This window comes from Stegastes partitus, unplaced genomic scaffold, assembly GCF_000690725.1.
Source record: "Stegastes partitus isolate 25-593 unplaced genomic scaffold, Stegastes_partitus-1.0.2 Scaffold2245, whole genome shotgun sequence".
NCBI lineage: Eukaryota > Metazoa > Chordata > Actinopteri > Pomacentridae > Stegastes > Stegastes partitus.
Window position 1 is genome coordinate 58,354 of NW_007579976.1, and position 23,409 is coordinate 81,762.

Consider the following 23,409-nt stretch of genomic DNA (forward strand, 5'->3'; position numbering starts at 1 on the left):
GTTACGTGAATAAAAATCCACAGGAGATTTTATTTTTCTCATGAGATCGGCATTTGCCACAGAAACCAGGCCGCTCTCCGGCATCCTAAGTGATTTATGTGTGGCACAGGGGTGGAAATAAACCAAGGTTTTATGAACAAATTCTAAATCACTCAATAAAAGCTACTTTCGAGCTGTCGTGTTTGTTGACATCAGTCTCATTTAATGGCATTCGTGTAGACATAACTTTCTTTGCAGGAAGTGTTTTTATGAAGCCTCCGTGTTGCCGGAGAAGATTTGTGCTTGTGTTGCAACTTGATGGCCACTTTTCTGGTGTTATTGAATTAATTTTATCATTAAATCATCCTTTTAGCAACCTCAGAAATTGTTTGCTGAAAAAACCCCCTAATAATTAAAACAAAACCTCCTTCTTGTTTGCCAAAGGCCATTTGGAAGGCCTGTTGAGCATCTAATGCAAGTAGGGCATTGCTGAAGTGCCCTTGAGCAAAGCACTGGCTCACTGCCACCCTCATAAATCCTGTTCAGTAGCAGATCCTGAGCTTTGATCTCTCTGCAGGATGGCACATACATTCCTCCTTCAGAGCATCCTGTCATATTATTGTGATTCCCTTTCAGAGGCTGAAAAAGAAACTTCACTTGCCAGGAAACACACACACCTGTGAGGAATCAGTGGGAGGTCCACCTGTGTGTCCCAGCAGCAGCAGCAGCAGCAGCAGCCTGATGAGGACTCCTCCTCTCTGCCACCGTCACTGTTTCCCTGGACGCGGAGAGAAACCAGTCGGACGTCCTTCTGCGTCTCACTCGCTCCCAGGATTCAGACGCGCACTGGAGGAATGCGTGGCAAAACCCATCGTTTATTTGGAGTACCCGTCCTTTAACGCGTGCATTCCCATATCGAGCATGATCGTTCCCTCCTGGAGCCGGTAAAAGGCGTAAAGAAAATGTCTCAGCAGCAGCGGCTCGTCCAACTCTCCGCGGCGTCCCTTGCCGTGGTCTTCGGGCCGGACGAGGAGAGTTTACGCGCCGGCGGAGGGAAACTCAACGCCAATACTACGAGCGGTCAGGAGATTTTTGCGGACTTCAAAGCGCAAAACTCGCGCAGTTTTTGGAATAAGAGACTCGTTAAGGCCATCGCTGAGGTGTACTTCCAGGGATGGATGGAAAACTCGGTGCTTTTCATTCAAGGGAACGCGAACAACTTGGAGGTGCTGAGAGAAGCGTGGATGCGCAGAGCTCTGAGGTCTCCAAAAGGATTTATCATTAAAGCTGTCGGTATGTAACCTCAGTCACCTGTGACTTTAAAAAGTATTATTATGAGGCATTTAATGGTGGTGATGCAACTTTCCAAATGAAATCCACACATGAAGAGCAGAGCAGCTTTCAGTGTTCAGTTTGCAGTCATGTGAGGGCACAAGGTGTGTTGGTCTTTTTCTTTTAGGAGACACTGTGGTGGAGTCACACAACATTTGTTTACCACACTGAGAGAAATGTGTGAAAGCCATAAACTGACTAACACAGAACTGGCACCTCTTTTCCTTCTCTTGAGGATTTTCATTGGACTTTAGTTAAATCTTATGGCATTAATCTTTAACCAAAATCTGTAGTAAAAGTGGAATATGAAGTCATTTATTTCCAATGTGGCGTTTCCCCCTAACAGCAGGTTTGGGAAAACATGGGAAAAGCCTAATTTCTTGGATGTGTGAAGTGCAGAGGTGTGATAGGCCACATCTTTTCATATGCCTAAATGGTTAGCAGAATCTTACTTGTGTAATTTGTAAAATGACCAGATTTTGTTTCCATAAGCAGTGAAATGTTTTCAGCTTCACCAAAGTTACTGCCTGATGTTCCTGACGATCCTGCTTCTCCAAATGTTGTCTGGCTTCAGCAGTCAGTCTCTCTTTGTTGTCGACACAGTGATATGTTTACCGATGCTTGTTAACAAAGCTCCTTGCACTTGTAACTGCTCCCCTTCCCTGACTGTGTTTTATGTCCATAGCCGCACAGAAACAATGGAAATGGAAACCTTTATGCAGCCTCCTATAGCATGATCTCATGGGCTGTAAATGTCTGACAGCACCAACTGCTCCAGGAAATGACAACCTTGTGTGGGTTTTACACCTAATGACAGTATTTTTAACAGATACAACAGGTTATTCGCATTTTTTTCTGACTTTAAAACCTGTGGTTTGCTGCAAATACACGTGTGGGAACTGATTTTTTGATGCCACAAAGCACCACCTTCTACTCAAAAAGTACACAATTATCCATAAAATTCAAAAACAGCAGGATGCAAGAGAGTAAGAGGTGTGTTTTCCAGATCATGGAGTGGCAGGTTTTTGTTAGTTCTTCCAACAGTATCCCGGCAACACACACTTTGTGCTCTAAGTTGCCTTTTTGCTGCTGTCCAATGGTGTGTTTTGTCTGGATGTGTGCCTCGCCGCAGTCTACCTGTGGACTTTGTATCAGTCCGTCAGCTCCGCACGATTGAGCGGTGCACAGACAAGTAAATGGAGGAATGTGAAGGGGAGGAAGAGACCACACAGAGGGAGACCCCGGGAGGGCGTGGAGTGACGGAGGAGGAGGAGGATGGGGGGAAGTGGAGGCTGACATGCCGTCCCGCTGTGAGACAGTTTCTGGTCTTAAGCTCCGAGTCAGCACACAAACAGACACCATATGGGCCAAAGGTGATGCTGAGCTTATTATTATTCGCTGCGTTGGCCCAGAGGTGTACACAGACATGCATGAGCACACAGTCGGATGTGAAGCAGGCATCTATATTTCAGCAGACTCCTCACGTTGGAGCTTCGCACCACAAACCTGTAAGCAAACACGCTTATGTGTGGACATGTCACCTCCGTCTCCTCCTTAACAAATCCGTCACCTCAGACTGCAGCAATTTGTATGGAAATCAGCACTGGCAGGCGTTCAGAGCCTGGTTTACTGCCTTCTCACTGAGAATTGGTCAGCAGTGAATCACCGAGCGACTGGCGGCCGACCACAGCCGCTTTTCTGTTACCCAGGATTAATGTGCGTTCGTTTCATGGCCAGTGAGGGACTGTGGAAGTCAGACTCTTAGATTGATATCAGGCATGGACTTAAGGCCTTGACATTGTCCCGATATAAATATGTCAGCCAGAAAACAGAAATGTTATGAGTTATGGGCTACAGTGAATTTCAAACGGCCCTATTTCCTTTCTCAGGTCAGAGCAAGGTTGAGACGTGACTTTATTGCTGCGAGGAGGTTTTTTAAAGGAGAGTTAAGGGGCTAATTTAGGGGATGTTTAGCTGACACTAACCAGATGTGGATAAAAGTTAGTTAACACTGTTGAGTAACTGAGAAGAGATGTTGACGGCACAGAATCACTCAAGATATTTAGTGGTAACTCCTCATTGGTCCTCCTGTCTGGTTATCAGAGCTGATAGAGCTGTAGACAGATTCTTCTGTGGGCTCATCAGCCGCCTCCTCTGAAGGGAGATATGGAGGACAGGAGGTGTGCAGGCGGTGAGGAGGGTCGATGGAGGAAGGGGATGGTGGTGAGGTTAGGCTGAGGTAAACAGAGAGGGTGAGGAGTTAGGATGAACAGGCTTTGCTACTATCTTGGTGGGAACGGCCCCCGCTGGTACTGGGGTCGACCTCTCGGCTTCAACTCCTGAACATCTGCAGGGTGTTCATGATTCTTCTGCTTTTGCCCTGAAATTCATCCAGCCACTGCAAAATCATTACAGTAGTGACCAGCGTGCGTAAAATCGACGTGATTCGTGCTGGCAGCATTCTTTGCACTGTGAATAATCACATGTAGATCAGGTTTACATAATCAACGCGCAGCATCTTACAGGAAACGCACAACATGAGGACAGAAATTCAAGAGCGTTGTTCTCTTTTTGTAGATTTTGCTCTAATAAATGCTCCTAAATTAAATTTTCCACCACTCGTTACTTTATATCCGGCTCATTTCCTGCTCTTTTTCCTGCATATACAGAAACCAGGCTGCACGCTGTAATTGATGGGTAATCCAGTTCGATCGGACCGGAGATGTGCAAAAATCGGTGTATTGCCTGAAACAAATAGTTGCACACTTTGGGTATTGCTCTTGTTTGCTTGATTGCAGAGAGTTAGGTGATGAGATTTATGCTGCTTTTCTACCTCTGTGTTAACTATGGAGCTAGAGGTGGAGTATTTTCAGTTCACTTACAGACTTGAAGTAGGAGAAGAAACTCCGATTAAACAAACACATTAATGAGTGAAATTTGTTGGTGCTTGTAGGCATTTTTTTTTTTTTACTTGGGCAAGAACAGGCTAGTTCCACCCAACTGTTGCTCTGTCGACAATTATTCTCATCTAACTCTCAGCAAGAAGGTTAATAAGCAGATTTCCCAAACTATTCCTTTAATCTGATTTCAACTGCTTCTTGTCTGCAGTCTTTAAAAAAAAAAAAGCCTCACAATCCCCCAAAAAAGGCTTAAATTCCTTTTGGAGACTCTCCTGAAACCAGAGGCCTTATAATGACTGTTAGCTGGTTCTGCATTATTTAGTGTCACAATTGTCTCTGCAGCAGGATGAGCACGAATCCACCAGTTGAAACATTTATATGGAGTCAGCCACTGGTGTAATGAGGTGTCCTGTGTCCTTCTTACAACCAGCCTCCGTAAACCGCCCCGGTCCTCTTTGAACATGGACATGAATGAGTCTTCTCACTTTCGCCGTGGAAAACACTACTTTGGTCATTGTAGGACACACTGTACGCCTCCCCTCGGTGTGTTTTTGGAGCACTAGGGCACGGCCGCGCTGTGCTTTTTAAGCCAAGTTTCCTTTTTAAATGGTATGTTTCATTTAGCTCGCCATACCATGAGGTGGTGAGGCATTCCTGAAATGCTTCATTTACTCTTGAGATCATTTCCTGAGCGAGCGGCCCAGCGAGCCTCATTTCTGCTCTTTACTTTTCACTTGAAAGTGTCGTATTTTCACACAAGGGGTGTCTCCTTTCATGAGGGTATTTTGTCAGAGTCTCAAAGCGCTCCACTAATGGTCATAACTCTTCCAGATGTTAGCTTATTAACCATGACACCCCCTCGCAGGGCCCTACCGGCTTTAAATGGCCCACCCTGTCCTAACTAAGCAGCACAGGTCAAAGGTTACAGCCTTCTTGCTAACAAACCACCTTGAGGTCATTTAGCTTCAGAGGGTTTTTTTCTTTGGGCTAAACAGAGCAACATACATCAATACAGTATCCAGGTGTTCTGTGCTCACTGGGCACTTCTGCTTGTGTTCATCCACCGTATTCCAAATATGCTCTTTGGAAAGGATCGTAAACCAGATGAAAGCACACTAGTACTTCAACAATACTTTTGATAATCAACTTATTGGTTTGGGTACTGTTTTAAGAAAGGAAATCTAAATCCTCTGATTCTAGCTACTTAAACTGAAATATCTTCCAGTTTCTTTACTTCTCAGTGACAGCTAACTAAACCTCTTTGTGTTGCGGAGGAAACAAGACATTTAAGGTCATCATAGTTACTTATCAATATTTTTCACTATTTTCTGACATGTTGTAGACCAAACAACCAACTGATGAACTGAAAAACTAACCAACAGATGAATTGCTGAAAAAAAAAAAAAACATTAATTGCAGCTCAATATTGTTGACACACTGCATCCTAAAAATAATGTTTGGACTCAATGAAGAAAAATTAACGCTTGCATTAGTCTTTTCAAGTGATGACAACTTGTGATGAAATTATGTTCAACCAACATACTTCACTGAGTTTGAATTAACTTTCCTACTTTAATCAAAGGTATTTTTAGTTAACAGTTTAATTGGTGACTTGAAATCTTAACTCAAAGTTAAGAAAAAACAAGTTATCAAGCCAATTTCATGAAGTTGCTTCAACCTAAATTTAGTTTTAAATCAACTTTTGCAGAAATTTGAGTTTAAATTACACTAAATATTAAGTTAATACAATTACCAACATTATTATGTCCACCCAACCAATCAAATCGTGTTTACAAACTAAATTATCCATCTAAATCAGTAAATTACATTTGCTTTTAATCTTGCAATCTTGGTCCCTTGCAGTAGTTTTTATAGTGTACTGAATTGTTTGTGTTCAGGATTCGTTGGCCGGTTTACATCCTTACCACTGTTACTACTATTTTTGTAAAGAAAATACATTTTGCAGTTTGGACTGTTTACTTTTGGTGAACTGTTTCATTACTTTTAGCTCACTATTTTTAGTTTTTATTCATTAAACTATTTCAGCTGTTCCCATCCATTTCCATAACATGCCATTCCAATATTTTTAGCTACCATGACCTGTGAACAGTTGTCATGGATCAGCTTACTGTTTCACACATTTTCTTAGTAAAAATCAACATCACAAGCTGCTTATTTTTCTCCTTAGTTCAGTATATTTCAATCAAGTCGCAATTTCTGTTTTGTGTTGAGTTGCTGAGCTTCCCACACACCCTTTGGCGACTGCTGGAGCCTCTTGCCGCACACATATGTCTTTGCTGAGGACAGAACCCTCATGAATTGTCTGAGTATTTGTCTGTAATTTTTTTCTGGTTAAAGTCAGAAAGATGAAGGGAAGCCCTCATAGAAGCACATTTGTGTGAGATTTGCTCCAGTCAGTTTCAACTATCATCTGAGCTGCCCCCAAACAACACGGGTTAAAAATAATGACACTCCAGCTCCCATGACACCAATTGTATGACATGTAGCCGCTACAAAAAAACATATGCTGCTGTTTCCCAAGCTCCATATGGGGACAGTGGTTGTTTTGTCACAGAAATACAAGTGTAATGTATTTAAAGGAAACCATACACCAATCTGCTTTTCACCAGCACTGTTAAGGTTCTTGTTGCTTTGGTAGATGAAAGAGCACCTTATTTTATTTATACGTATACATTTGGGCAAGTTGAGTGGAGATTTATTCAATTATAACATTTTGACTTAATGTGATGGAAAGAAAAGGAGCCTTTGTGATTTATGCGCCGCTTGCTGAAGGTTTAAATTGCTTTTCAAATTGCGTAGTTGGTGTAAGATAATTAGTCTGGAGTCTTTTACAAGTGTCTTATTATCTTTTACTGTGCCAGTGCCAAGGTTACATTCCTGTATTTATCTAGAATGTCCTTCTTCCTTTTCCCTGCACTTGTAAAAAAAAAAAAAAAAAGAAGACTTCGCTTACGGTTGAGATATGATGAAACCTTGACCTTTATTCTCTGATGTGACCCTCCACATGTGTAAGAAACTGTGCGTGCAAGTCTCTCAGCAAATCATTTGTTAGCCACATCCTTTCCCATTGAGCAGGAAGCTCACCCCTGTTGTGAATCAGGCGTATCGGCCTCTGTATCGACCCAAACACTAAGCTCACCCATAGCGGCGGAGTGGGCCGGTGCCAACAATAACATCTGAGGAGTTTCCTCTTTATCCCTCAGCTTATACACCCTGTCAGCGGCTGCTTGGGTTTCCCTCATGGGACTTATCTTTATTCACTCTCTGGTCAGACAAATGGGTTGACACAGAAATCGGACTATATTGCATTAAATTAGGTATTACTATTACTCTTCAGTTTCCTGACAGGATGTTTTCTTTGCTTCATTTAGCATTGATAAATGCAAAGGTATGCTAACATTGGTTCTGTGATAGCAGAGGTCTGTGTTATTCTGTTTCAAGAGTGAAAGATACTTTCGAGCACTTCGGCGGAGCTGTGCGCTGACCAGTTGTAGAGCATTAAAAAGCGATAGATCATATGGCAGATACTGGACGGGAGCACTATTCTAAATATTGGGATAATAAACACAGGAATCGGCTGCACCTTAAGCCCAGTTAAGCAGGAGGAAATGTGTTTCATCTGTAACCAATGACTGCTATCAGACTTGATTAATGGATATGGATTTGCTGGAAACCCTCTTAGATTGTGCGTATATATGTTTTGGTGGTGGAGTGTCTGAGGAGGAAGATAAAAATGTCTGGATCTCTTAGAAGAGAACTGGGGAAAGTAAAGGCCACTGCCTATTTCTGAGCTCAGTCCTTAATATAAGAATGAAATGCCCAGACATGGTTTAGTTTCATCATCACTCAAAGTGCACAAAAATGTAATGTGACGTTGTCTACTAAGGGTTTAAATAGTGAACAAGATGGGGCCTCAGGTTGAACCTTGTGGGACACCTTTTGTTTTACATGAAAAATACTGAGTACAGGACATCTTTCACACTAATAGGAGTCAGCCATGTAGCTGGATAAGAGCCAGAAAAGTCTGGACAGCATCAGTTAATCAGTAACTGAATCAATTGGTAAAGGATCAGCAGACAGAGCAGCGTTGTGTTGTTTTTTTTGTCCACCACAGCACTATATTATAAGTTAGTTACTGAGATGTTTGTCTTGATCCAATGCCAGACTTGTTAGAAGTAAACAGAGAACACATGGAGAGAAAAACATTGAGTTGATCACTTACAGTCCATGCCATTGTAGAATTTTGACAAGATATTTCAGAGTAGGGCTGGTGGTTACCGACAGGACGTCTTTCAGGAATATGACAGGATTTCCTGCTAGAACATAAGAAGCCATCCTTGTCTTTTAGGGCTGATGTAGAAATATTATTTATCATATGGTGTGAAACTGCCATTTTGTTTCCTAATTTTATGACTACCTTACAGAATTAATTTTTGTCGAGCAGCAGTTGTAGTTTGCATTTTTGATTTGAGGGTAAACCAGTCAGATGGGTCAGAAGATCATCTAACCAAAGATCTCACTCTTTATCTTGTCCTCAATAAAACAGATCTGAACTACGTCTTTAATCTTAACCATCTTGTCTCTTTTTCTTAGCCTAAATTCAGACCGGTACACTTCTGCTACGACACCCTGCAGTGGTTAATAAAGATCACTTACAAGTATTTAGTTAGTTTTGGAATGGGAAGTTCAGCTGGATTAACACTTGGCATTAGTAACCTCCGCTGTGGGTCCTGTCATTTTCACAACAGTAATATTTATAGCTATGTTCAGTAGGGGATTTGAGGGGAGATGAGGGGGAATGCCATCCCTCCTATTAAAAAAATAACAAATCACCTATTGGCTGTGTTTTTGTAAAAAACGCCTGAAAATGTAATATTTTCTGTGGCCGTGTATGAGCGTTCCAAAGTCTAGAAAAATACCCCTGTAGGTGCCTCTGGAAAAAAAGACCCATTAATTTTTCAATCCTCTAGTTTCCGTATTTCTATGGAAGTGCAACACAGATCCCTGGATGACATGTTCAGTTTTATCCTTAAACGTATCACATGGAATGGCTGGTATGATTCGGAAATGTTAAAAATGTGCATGGCCAAAGAAGAAAAAGAAAGGTGAAAAACGGCAGACACAAAACAGACATGTTGGGATGTGATCCATTAAGTGTGAAGAAGCTTTGGGTTTTATGTGAGAGAATGCAGTCCTGTCCACCTTCACCTGCTTCCTGGTCCTCTGCTAAACACCTGCTCAGGTGTGTTTCCCATTTCAGAACATGATAACAGGGTTTTGCCGCACTAGTTCAGCGCCGAGTCTTTTACATGAGCTGGATCGCTTTTCAAATTGCCCTTACTGTGAATCAGATGGTAAAAACATTATTTAATCGCATTACAGCTGCGAGGATTTGCAACTGAGATCTGTGGTGAACAGCTATGCAAGCGTAGACGTTTTGATCTTCATGAATGTCAATTTAAAAAGCTTAGTCACAGCCTGTTTGTGCATTCTTGCCAACATACATTAAATGTCAAAGGCCTGGTTTGGCAAAGTGAGTCTCAAGGCTACAGCTGGATTGTAGATACCCATAATACACTTCTGTTGCTGTTTCTTCTTTTTCTTTGGCTTTGTATTGCATGTGACAGGTCGCTGCCACAGTAAAGGTTTCTATGGTGATGTGAGTCAACACAAACCCGGCATGTGTTTCTCTTCACTGCTCTGAGGTGGTTTAAGCTCATGAATCTTCTTCAGTCATGGCGTTTTGATTTTTTTTTTTTTTGTCTTAGTCAAAGTCCTGACAATAAGCCTAAATTGCCATGTTAATCAGCCAAAAAACACATTCACTCAAGCACTGATTGCAAAGAGGACACAGTCCAAATCTTACTCTTTTCCTCCCACCTCAGTGCCTCACTTAATATTTAAACACCTGCACTCTGAGATGCTGGACCATCAATGGGTCAGATTAAATATTTACTTTATGCTGAAAGTTTGGCCAGAAAGGCTGGTTTTATACTTAGAAATCCAACAGTAAGGCTGTAAAATCATCAGCTGCTCAGTCTTTACATTTTATTGCTTACTGATGTGTTGTTAAGTGGGAAAGAAAAGGCAAAGTTCTGCCAGCTATCTGCTGGAAGATCATGTGCAAGACATATGATGTACATTCAGCTCTAGATATTTATTGTAGACGTTTCTATACAGCATTATGTTGTACTGAAAGTGCTTTCAGAGTGGAAGAACAGGAAAGGGCAGAGTTGTCAGACTGGGAGAGCTCTGGCTGCTGGGACATTTGGGGCTGTAACTGCTTTCTGAAGGGATCTTTTCACTCAGTTTATTGGGCCATTTAACTGCAACGCCCACATCTGTGTGTTCTATGGGAGTGAAAGACACAAACTCGTAAAGGGCTTAGAAAAAGCGTGATGCACACACATACATGCAGAAATATAGGAAGGCGAGGGCGGAGTCATGGAGGCCTGCTAGTCCAAAATACCCAAAACAAAGGCAAGTGGTCGTGGGACTGGGAAGGAGCCGTGGCATAAATTACAACTGGCATCTCTTCTGATTTCACCAAATCTGACTGTATGAATGTTTGACATTGTCTCACCAGAGACTTAACTCAGATCTTGCGTACAGCCTGCAGATTCGCTGAAGCGCGTCCTTCACAAGGTCTTAGTTGAGAGGAGACAGGGAGGGACTCTGCAGTTTGGGCAGGCCTCAGGTTCATGTTGAATGGCACGCAGTGTGTCCTTAATGAGGGAGAGAGAAGATTAGCCTGTTTGCTTACTGGAGCCTGGGAGATTAGACGATAGCAGTATGTGATAAGACGGTGTCTGTCTGTGGGTGTGCGTTTCCCGAGAGGCCACAGAGCGAGGGGTTGTCGCAACAAAGGGGATATTTCAGTTAGATTTTTACCCGCAATGGCACGAAGGTGAAAGGCTTAGTGCTAGAATCAGGCAAAAGCTGTGCAGGATTTTTTATTGCTTTTTTTGTGGTCTGTACAAATGCAACCATGATGATTATCTGTGTGTGATAGAATGATGGGAGCAGCAGGGTCGCTCACGTATCACCTCTCCACCACCATGTGATGGCTGGTTTGTGCACTCAGGTGTAACCAAGACGAAAAGCACGCTAACATGGTCGCAGGTATAGTGTTTACTGTGTTCACCCTCCTAGTTTAACGAGCTTGTGTGCAAACATTTGCGAATTAGCACAAAACACAAAGTGTAGCTGATGGGAATGTGATAGTGTCAATTGCAGGCATTCAGTCATAAACTGGAATTTTGGTGTTCAGTCAGCTCTTGGGACATTAATGTACATACCCAACCATCTAATAGTTATCCAGAAATTTCATTGAAAGCATCAGTCTAATGGTGGCACTAGAGGAAATGTCAAATGATTATCGTATGTGGGTTTCAAACTCAAATTTCATGGCAATATCCATTCAAGATCAGTTCAAGTGCAGAGTGGTGGGCTAATAAACATTTTCCATTACTAGAGGCTCAGAACAGTGCGACTAATAATTCACCTCAACTCAGCTCAGTTTTGTTTCCATAGCACCAATTTACAACTGAAGTCATCTGAGGCCACTTCCCAGAGGAAGCTCAAGACTTTACAATATCATAAAAAGAAACCCCAAGTTCCCATTGAGCAGATACTTCGTGACAATAGGCGGGGGGAAAAAAACACTTTCCCTTTTAACAAGTAGAAACCCGCGGCAGAGCCAGGTTCAATGAGACAGGCCAAAAGATGAGAGAAACAACAGACAACAAGCAATATGAACAATAAACATGGGCCACGTTGGTGAGCTCAGCAACCACAGACCGTGCAACCCTTGGAGTCGAGGATATCTGTCAAAAGCTACAGGATGAGAAAAACCAAACACTAAAACAGAAATTGAATGCACCATTGTTTCTCGTTTTTAGTGCTTGCTGCAGACAGTGCTAAGATTGCTGTAAACAATGAAGATAGAGCTGCATGCAGGACAAACTATGTAGTGATATAATTTGTAGGTTGCCCAGAACATCTTTCTCTCTAAAAAAAAAACAAAAACAACAAAACAAAAAAGCTTCCATATCGCTCCATTGTGGACAACATACACACCAATACAATATATCTGTGATATAATGTATGGGCTGGGCTCTAATCATAACCAACATTTTACATTAATGTGCAGTGGTATTAAATTAACAGGAATTTTGCTGCGCTGTTTTGTAGAACAAATTAAAAACAATGTTCACACATGCAAGTGTTTATGATTCTGGAGCAGAAAATTAGTGTAGAGCTGCACTTGTTAGCAAAATGTGATGTCAAATATTAAGAATGTCAGCAAAATAGCTGAAATACAAAATGATATACAAGCTGTCATGGAGGCCTCGTCATTTTTGTTGGATTGTGTGTCTGAATATGTGTGTGGCCGCTTGTCTGACTGCATTTTTGTAATCAAATGTGAACCACACCTAATTAATTATGTACAGTACATTGTATGCGACATGTTTGATCAGAAGAGATCTGTGTGTTGCATTTTCTTACCAAGGTGGGTTTTGTAAAGGTTAACAGATATTCCTGGCCTTTAAATGGTAAATGTTAGTGTAACATTATGTCCCATCCAATCAACTGCAGACTGAGAGGTCAAAAACAGTTCTGGGTTTGTGTTGCTGCAGGACTTCACATGCAAACATTTTAATGATCTGCATCAGTGCAGCTTATGGAGGGTCTACAGTATGTACTGTATAGCTCGGTGTGTCAGTATTTTCTTCCAGGAAGCTCAAGGTAATGCAATCACGTATGAAATGGGAGTCATGTGGCTCTGAGGCCATGTGAATACATGTGGCATTGATCAGTGTCAGCAGCCAAAAAGATCTCAGTGGGGATAGAAGAGACAAGGTCTCTGTCAATCATCTCCGCAATGTGAACAGTCAGCTTCAAGCATTTTTCATTTTATCCCCCAGGCAGCAGTTTATCCTCACATGCAGGGTTTATGACATGGGAAGAAACGCGTGTTTATAATGCTGGACAGGGCAAAAAGCATAGTTTGGGCTTTGTGACTTAATGTTGTGGTAAATACTATTAAAACAACATTTCAGATGAGTAACAATGATCTTTCAGTTTCAATATTAATCCAAAACAGCACATTAGGTATGCATTACACCAAAGATTCTCACTGACGTACACTGGACGGAACTTTTGTGGGATCATGTTTGAGATTTACAAAAGAAAACAAAAAAGAAAAGAAATTCCTGCTCCTGTTCCAATGCTTAACAACCTAGAAAGGAAAATTTATTCTTTGCCTAAACTGTTTATCTGTCTGCTTATTTATGTCTGTGACAGCGGGTCGCAAGTCATTGCTTTGACTCGGTATTACACTTACACAGCATTTGGGACGTGCAAGAAGCAATCTGTGCACCAGATGCTGCGATATCGTGACTTTTTGCCCCTAGTACGTGTCAAGCTCGAAAAACATTGGATCCAACACTTGCCATAATGGAGCTCAATGGCATCTTTCATTGTCACCGAGTGATCCTTTAAAAGAAGTCATTTGTCGGACATGCAGCTCGACCGCATTGGAAAACAAATGTGTTAATTGTTGTTCAGAATGACCTCATTGGAAAGTGGATTGAAAAGCTTGAGTAAAGGAGCAGCGTTTATCTGGAACGCAATCAGTTGTTTTTGTAAAATGTGACAGAAAATAGTTTTGCAACAAATGAAATGACAGGATGATGTTGAAACAATGCCTCCTTTTAGTCATGGTGATTGACATGGCTTGTTGTAGAAAGGGAGTTTCTGAAGCTATTTGCCAATCAGTTGTGATGACGCATACTGTGAGCTTTAACATCCATCTGCTATAAGTTTGTAGTGGGCAAACTCAAGGTGAGATGACATCATGGTGACATCATCAGGGTCATTTTCTTGGCAATGCTCCTTGAGAGCCAAAGAAGTCATTATAGAACCCAAGCTGAGCAGAACTAACCCTAATTATTTAGTGGAGTGCCCCTTTAAGTGGTTAAATTGAACTGCTGCCCCATCGAACTGGCCTCGTCTCCCATTTGACTCTCGAGCTGCCGTATCCCTCCGTCGTCCTTGTGGCACAGGGTTCGGTTGCCATGGCACCAGTCCGGGTATTCATGCTGTGTATGACAAAGGGTGTAATGTCGGTGTCCCGGTCTTGGATTACAGGAACACAGAGGTCCGTTCCCCCTGGAGAGAAGACGGTTACAACAGTGAACCTCCCCGACGGTCACGCCTGCTAATGTTAGACTCAGTAAACACTAATCCTGCTTCTGTTACGCCAACTTTTTCCCACAAATAAACTGCTACAGGTGTTTGTTTTTTTTTGTTGTTGCTTTCTCTCATGCTTACATTCATCTTTGTTAGACAGTGCTGCAATCCAACTAGAATGAATTCAGTTGCATGTGGGAAACATGCTTTAACCTATTTGCATTTTTAACTCCCTTAAGAAGGCAGCTCATGCTAGCAGGTGCCCTCCGGGATATCCAGCTTGGAAGCGGTACATGGTTAGAGAGGATCAATCTCAGTTTAAATTACCTCTGTGCAAAGAGAGAATTACTTTATTGATTCCCTGTGATTAAGACATTAATTATTTGCCTTCCGCCCCTCAGACTCCCTCATATCCCCGCTGACCTTTTGACTGTTGACAGTGGATATAAGTGGTTGCTATGTGGACAGCCTGCCAGGCATTCCTATAGGAAGTTAACAACAATGAGGAGCAAAGTCAGCAGCACTAATTCACTGCCCAGGGAGACTGCTAGTGAGATATCCGCTCTGAGGTTTAGTCAGCTTAACGTCTTGTCTCAGCCGGAGGAAGGCAGATGTTTTTTCTTTTTTTTTCTCTTTCGCAATCCCTCCAGATCAGTTTTACAAAGAAGGACCCCTGTCTGTGAACCTTCTGAGCCTTAAGTGAGCTCAGTATGCTCATAACTGTTTTTTTTTTTTGTACCGACAATGCTTGACATTTTCCTTAATAAGAATAAAACATTTTCATTTTAACTAAAACACGGAGGGAGTGATAGTGTGATCAATACATTTCAGTCAGAAAACCCCCCAAAAATAAACAGGTCTGTGATCAGGGTTACCAGATTGAGTGTTTTAACCCATCCATCCATTATCTATACACCGCTTAATCCTCACGAGGGTCGCGGGGGGCTGGAGTCAATCCCAGCTGACTTAGGGTGAACACTTAGAGACAGACAACCAAGCACACTCACATTCACACCTACAGACAATTTAGAATCACCAATTCACCTCAACATGTTTTTGGACTTTGTGGGAAGAAGCTGGAGAACCCAGAGAGAACCCACACTGCACGGGGAGAACATGCAAACTCCACGCAGAACCGGCGACCTTCTTGCTGCAAGGCTACAGTGCTACCAACTGCGTCACCTTGCAGCCCTTGTTTTAACCCACTTTTTAAAATTTTGTTTAGTCAAGTAAAAATAAATCGGGGCAGGTTTTGGGTTACTTCTCCACCTGTGAACCTGTCAAATGTTAGGGTTTATTTTAATACATTTGCCCCTCTTTCTCCTTTATTTGCTTTATTGCAGTTAACAGGTCTCTGAATTCTGTAAATGTAAAGGATGACTGTGGAAATCAAATATCATCTTCATTTAATACAGCTAGACTCAGCATTTCTGCCCTATTTTAGTCAGTCTTCTCTATTAACTCTGCAATAAAAGGCTTTTTAAAGTTTGCATCTGTATAAGTGAAGATGTGAAAATATATTTAAATATTACCAAGTTTTGAGCCCATATTTTGTGTGTGTTGGGCCATTTCTGTTAAATTGATGAGCAGGCAGATTTATAGCTCTGACTGTGCTGCTTTTTGAGTGAAAATGTAGCAACATTGTCTGTGCTTGTAATGTATATGTGCAGAACCGAAACGCACGTTTCTTATCAATCACTAGTAATTCATAGGTTTGCCTGCCAGTGTGTGTTTCGTACGTGCGAGTTCTGTCATGCCTTACTGTGTCAGATGTTTAATTAGCTGTTTATTTCCCCTGTCTCAGACATAAGAGGTTCAAGTGTGAGGGATGTAAATGTTTAGTTTACATCAAGTATGAGCTTGGCAGTGTTTTCACTAAATGCCCTGGGGCTGATGGGAGGACCATTCAGTCATACACGCCGCATGTTTAAGCTTAGGCCTGAATTCACGCATCTATACACAAACTGTTGTTGTCAAAACAGTTAGAAACCTGAATTCCCATGGGGGAAATGGCTCTGTCAATACAAATGACAAGTTGAAGCTTCCACTAGTTATGCAGGTCAATTAATTTACACTCAACCTGCCTTTTTGTGGCGAATCACGTTTTTATCTCATATCCCCTTTTTCACTTCTTTGTGTTCATTTCATTAAAGTCATGTAGCTGATTAACTAAAACCAATTTTCCAGTCCTGTGGTTGAGGCTATGTTCATGCCCTTGTGTCTGCTGTTCAAAGGAGGAGAGTTTGTGGTAACCCAGCCCAGGTGCTAATAATTCATCAGAAGCAGAATCTGGTTAGTTTTGGTGCTTTCACTGAACTCACTCCTCATTGGTAAACATCAGTCTTTGTGTTCTTTGACATTGTTGTTAGTGTGGCAGCATTTCACATCATAATGGCTTCTGTGAAACACTTACAGTAACCGTTTCGCAAGACGGTAGGAGCTAGACAAACATTTCTCAGATGTCTTAGTTTTGCTTTTATATTATCACTCAGGGGTTTGCAATGCATTCTTACAATCCCACTAAGTTACACACTACAACAATGCTCAAATTCTTACAGTAATCACAGTAATCGGCATAATTCCAACCATCACTAAACCTAAACGTCTGAACTCATTACATACTTAAAACTATACAGTTAAAGGCTCATATCTCAGAATAATCTTTTGTTGTATTGTCTTTGCACACAGTCTTGTGGTTTGGCAGACCTCTGCCCCAAAACCCTGGTATCATCCAAAATGTTGCATCTCCACTTGCTAATTGTGGCAATGGTACCTTCTTAGGACATGTCTATTGGTATTTTTTTTTCCTTCGAGGATTTCAGGTTGAACTGGAGATGATGTCTCAACTTGTGGGAAAAAAATAAGATGACATGAGCCTACACTGGTACAATAACAGACTTGTGTTACCCAGTGAGGTAACCAGTTACACCGTGTTGGGATGTGAAAGAGTCTCTATGGCACTACAAGCTAAACCCCCCTGTTCTCTTCATTATAGGCTGTACTCAGAAAAACCCTGTTTTCATGATGAATTCAACCACTGCATGTTGCTTCACTTAGCCTACTCCATGTGTGAAACTGATGTTGACTGTTTTTGATACTGAAATGAAATGTCCCTAAAATGTCTGGTTAGCTTTCGATGCAGCTTAGTTTGTGGCTTCTGTCTAATGGGCTCCCACAGCTTGTTTGCATGTCAGAGGATGACTGTCTGTCCGTGGAATCATGCAGATTGGTGGGATTGTGATGTGGGGTGTATATATTTTCACAGAGACAAACGTTTCCGAGCCTGTCTGTCTTTTTTCTTCGCCTCTCTCATTTTCAGTAACATGTTTGTGTAAGGGCAGCTCCTAGACGTGTAGGGCTCTATGATATGGGGGGCAGGATATCTGATCTGCCCAGCAGGCAGACCTGTGGTCATTTCTGTGGGAGTAATGGAATTCTGTGGTCTGTCCCAGTACTGATGGAATTTCAAAAGCAGTCAGGCATGGTTCATATAACTCACATAAATAGACCACCTCGGCCATGATTTAGAAGGTGGTTAGGACAGGAATGTCAACTTCAGTACTTTGAGTTGTTTTCACTGGCAGCTCCAGTCAGAGAGAGACCTCTCTGACCCAGGTGTGTTTATATCTCCTGCAGCTGGCACACCTGTTTCACCAAGTAATCTGCTGATGTGTGTGTGTTTCAGGTGACCTGTCCCCAGTGCAGATGTCCCCTGTTCCCCAGTCGCAGTTCATCCCGTTGGCTGAGGTGTTGTGCTCGGTCATCTCAGATATGAACTCCTCCCAAATCACCGTCAGCCAAGAAGCACTTGTCAATTACATGAGCAAAGCCCATCCAGGTAATCCTTGAAATACTTCCTCAGCTTGCTTGTTATAGAAATAGTTTGTCATTTTGGCAAATGTGCTTATTTGGTTTCTGGCAAAGATTTAGAGAAAAAGATTGATAACACATTCACATCTGCAAAAACTGACCTGAAATAGGGAGAAACAGCTGGTCTGGCTCTGTCCAAGTGTTATAAAATCTGCCTCACAGCACTTCTACAAACTAATTAACACACTATATCTAAGTTGTTTAATCCCTACAAAACCCAACACATAAAAATGACAATTTGCAGTTTTATGTGGGGTTATGTGCCTGACTGTTTTTGCCAAATGCACAAACTTCCATGAAACATGCTGGCTTATAATCCTCTGTAAAACTACAATTTCTCATTTTTTAGCAAGCTAAATATATTGGAATGATCTTAGAGGCGTTCATTGGACAGAGCAAAGAATGCAATTTCCCTGTTTTCAGTATTTGAGCTAAGCTAAATGGCCAGTGGCTGTAGCTTTATATTTCACAGACAGACATGAGAGTGTAGCCAGTCTTCTTGTCTGGTAAGTATGTAAGTGTATTTTCCAAAAAGCTTTAACATTTGCTCTACAACATTGGAATTACAGATGTACAGAATTTGCTCTTTTCCTTTGATTTTGTCCTTAAGACCCTTTTCTCTTTTCATGTCTCAGGGATAACAATCCCCACTCAGGACATCCTCTACAATGCTTTGGGCACTCTGATCAAGGAGCGCAAGATTTACCACACAGGCGAGGGTTACTTCATCGTCACGCCTCAGACCTATTTCATTACCAACAACATGGTCCGAGAGAAAAGCTGGTGGACGTCCGGTTCAGCAGATGACCCTCCTTTGCCTCCTCCCATTACTTACCTGCTGAGCAATGAAGCCTGTGTTGAGAGCACTCAAACGCTCCCAGTGGCCCACTGCAAGTCCTGCAGCTGTTTCGGTCCTCTCCAAATTTCCACTAATGTCACCTCCACTACTGCAACAGCCACCGTCCCTCCCTCAACTGTCCCAGACCAGCATTCAGTCTCCTTGTCCATAAGTGAATGCACAGGCAAGAGCTTAAAGTGGCCCCGACCCTTAGATCACAAACCCTCAGTGCAGCATCAGTCGACCTCCACAGCGGCTGATTGTCAAGCGAGTGAGATCAGCAAAACTACAGCCACTACTAACGCCACTGGTCGCAAAGAAAAAGACAACAAACCAGGGCGGAAGTTTGGTCTGAGTTTGTTCCGAAGGAATGGAGGTAAAAAGGAAAAGCCAAAAAAGGAGTATGCTTCATTCTCAGGCCAGTTTCCTCCAGAGGAGTGGCCGGTAAGAGACGAGGACGACCTGAACAACTTGCCACGTGACCTGGAACACGCCATCATCAAACGCATCAACCCTGAACTGACCGTAGACAACTTGACACGGCACACGGTCCTGATGAAGAAGCTGGAGGAAAGAAGGGAGCGGGGGATAGAGAGAGTGTTGGACAGGGGTCTGGATAAAGACGACAAGGGAGTCGACAAGGGAATGTCTACTGAGATACTAACATTCTCAAAACCTAGACATCATCACTCGGCTAAGGCAACGGCGGGGAAAAGAGCTGCTCAAAAGGCCTCTCGCAGCAAGAGGAGGGCCCACTCATCCAGAGAGAAGCAGAGGGAAAGGGACAAGGAGAGGGTTAAGAGTAAGGCTCCTATATGTACTGACAATTATCCAGAGGGGGAGGATTTGATCCCTACGCGGCTCAGAGTGGAAATCCCTGTTGATGAACCAGATCAAGTGGAAGAAGGTGGAACTGTTGAAGGAAAATCTCTGTATAAGAAACGCATTGAAAACCCTTTCCAGACTCATCCGACCAAAGACGCTGAGACCATAACTCCGGCCACCCGAGAGCATAGAAGACGAGAGGTGAAAGACGGCAAGGCTTTAGGCCCAGGGAGGAAGGAACGATCGAGTCATCGCTCCAAGTCATGGGACCCTCATCGAGCCAAAGTGATGGCAGTAGATGGAGAGAGTGCAGTGAAATTCCCAACATCTGAAGACAGATACGACTGCATAGACGAGAGGGACTTTACTGCTGATGCTGATCATCTACTCCAGTCTGACATGAAGCGCAACAGAGAGCTGCCACTGGACTACAGCTCCGCCTACCCACAGAGCAGTACGCTTCGGATAGAAGACAAGGTCCGACATCAGAGGGAAGGAAACATCAAGGAGAGTTGGGAGAGAGAGAGTAAAAATGGCCCTTTTCAGGATGTACAGGAGTACAGTGGTGAACCAGACCACAGCCAAAATATAGTTGAAACTTTTGCTAACATCCAGCAAACATCCAGTACTAATGTCCCTACCCATCCCTATGAGCCTGTCATAAACCACTCATATGAGCCAAATTTGCCCTGGCCCAAGCCCTCGTTACAGAGAAAGCATTCCCTCAAAGTCTCCAACCAACAACGGGACAATATTCAGAGGCTTGATGAGCTCTCTGAAACTGCAGCCACCCAGGACCAACAGGAGACACAACCCGCCACGATCAGTAACAGAGAGCAAAGGACCATGAGCCAAGGTGAACGGCTGGAACTGACAGCTGACAGCATTCCTTTAATAACAGACACGGATGGCTTTATAGAGGACGACTACAGGCTGTATCAGAGAGCCGCTGAGCAGGAGGATGACGACGCCTGCAGCTCCTTGTGTCTGAATGACAATGAGATTATTGATGCTGCGAATGAGTACCGAACAGATGTAGCAGACTATCAAGGCCACCAGTTGATTTATCAAAACCATGAGTCTGATTTACAATATCAGGGACCCCACAGCCACTATTATGAATCCAATTTTCACCAACAACAAGTCGCCTTAATTCAAAATTCAGTGGACAGCACTTTCAAAGATCTCACAGCCCAAAGGGAATCGTCCCTCAGCACCGCCAGACCTGGAGAGGCCAGCTGGAGACTCCACCATCCAAGGACCAGATCCCCCGGTGGCCAAAGTGAATCCAACCCCAGAAGAAGCGCCTTGATCCAAGGGGAAAGAAGACAGGAAGCTGGCCCTAATTTGGAGTATTCTGAGGCATGTGAGGCTGCAGACAGCAGCATCTTTGACTACTGCCAGACAAGTGAGATAGAATCAGACACGGAGACCATGCGGAAGTCAGCTGATGAGGGTGATGGCGAGTCCGCTCACTGGGCAGCTGAGGTGGAGGAAGTGCAGGAGTTCGATGAGAAGGGTGTTCCTCAGACCCACAGAGCTGTTCTGAGCATGCCCAGTGGAGCCAGAGGGGCAGAGGTTGGAGAAATGGTGGAAATGGGAGAGAACCAGAGCATCACAGGAGACAGTGGGATAGATTCCCCCCGGTGAGTGCCTCTTTTTTAAAAATAGTTATCTATAAGAAGATAGTGTGATATTGTCTCCTCTTATTAAAGCGCACTTGGTGACCAGTGACATCCCGTCAAAGCTACTCATGTTACTGAACGTAACAGCTAACACATGCCTGATAAGACGGATGAAATGATTTTCTGTAGATTTTTCTGTAGATAAAAAGTAAATACTTCTTATCCCTTCGTCCAGATGCCCATCCTCTTCAAGTCAGTGTTTGTATTAGTTTTCACACTCCAGGCTCATGTCTTATCTCTCCTGCCCACACCACACTGTATCCCCCCACGTTTCTGGAGGCGCTTTGGGCAAAGTAAACACTGTACTGAGGTTAGTTAACCTCTGGGTTACAAGTCTGCGGTTGGCCTTACTCCCAAGTTGTGTTTTTTTTCTTTTAAGGTAAATTGCAATAAAGCTGAACAAACACCTTGTGACCAATTACAGCATCTACTATTTAGACAGAAGGGAGTGATTTTTGATAATTATGTGTAATTGCTGTGCGGCACTTAAATGCTCATGTTATAATCAGAGAGGAAGAAAAGACTTCTTTTCTGACATTGAACTCGCTGTGCACCCTGCTATGTAAAGATGGAATGCATAAACACATTATTCAAATGGTATATTTCGCCCCTACAGGACCCGAGTCAGTCTGGCCTCCAGCAACACTGTCATTCTCGAAGGTCTCAAGAGACGAGGCTTTTTGCAGAACTTGGAGAAACTTCATTCAAAGAGCAGTGCCATTCGACCACAGAGCTCACTGCTGCAGCTAACTCCTGTCATGAACGTATAGCGGGCTGGATTCCACCACTGAAGCTTTGTGTTGGAGCCGATATATCTCTTCATACAGTATAAATCGTGTTTATACATCTGTAGTTGTATGCAACTATAGTGGTCAGAAATATATCCAATGATGAGGGTCCACACGAGGGCTGCAGCTAAGGATTTCAACGATGCATTGTTAATTAATCTGATGGTTTCTGATTAATTGATTAATTGTTTGGTCTATGAAAGGTCAGAAAATGGCGCAAGAGCCCTAGATGACGTCCTCAAATGTCTTGTTTTGTCCACAACCTAAAGATATTCAATCGAGGATTTTGACTTGTTCTCTGAAGCAATTACTCAAACCATTTAATCGATTATCAAAGTAGTCGACATTTCATTTAGTATTTAACTAATCGATTAATCAATTAGTCTTTGCAGCTCGAGTTTACCTCCTCATATCTATTGCAACAGGAGCCTGTGTACAGATGTACAGTATATATATATATTTTTTCTTTATGTAAATAAATTTAGTGTTCCATGACTTATCCATTCATAAACTACCATGGCTATGAGCTGTTAAATGGTCCACGACATTTTATGTGATATAAATGTACAGTTTTTTTTTCTCTACGTGTTTCATTGGTTAAACTGTTCATAACAGCAATAACATGTTCAAGCATTAGCCTTTTTTTTTCTTGTCACGTAGCTGTTACCACAAATAAAACCATGTATTTCAATCAGGGTGTCTTTCTTTTTTTGTTATATTGCTTTTTGTACTTTGAGTATTTAGGGTCCGAGCACCCAAAAGGGTGCGAAGACCCTATTGAAACTGCTCGGATTATTAGGGTCCGAGCACACTAGTGCAAGGACCCTATTGTAATCGTTGTGATTATTATTTATTATTTATTATTATTTTACCGACTTTTGAAACGCGATTTTGAGGGCCTAAACATGCTCGAAAACTCACCGAAATCGCCACGCACATCAGGACTGGCGAAAAATTTGATATTTTAATGGACTTGG

At 42.6% G+C, this 23,409-nt stretch overlaps 1 protein-coding gene across 1 annotated transcript; it reads left to right on the forward strand.

The window, feature by feature from the left end:
* Window positions 1–665: 665 nt before the first annotated feature.
* stox1 (storkhead box 1) lies at window positions 666–23,126 on the forward strand. The gene is made up of 4 exons (XM_008304520.1): window positions 666–1,272; window positions 18,112–18,264; window positions 18,932–21,605; window positions 22,261–23,126. The coding sequence occupies exons 1-4, from the start codon at window positions 942–944 to the stop codon at window positions 22,412–22,414; spliced, it is 3,312 nt and encodes a 1,103-aa protein (XP_008302742.1). The 5' UTR covers window positions 666–941; the 3' UTR covers window positions 22,415–23,126.
* Window positions 23,127–23,409: the final 283 nt, after the last annotated feature.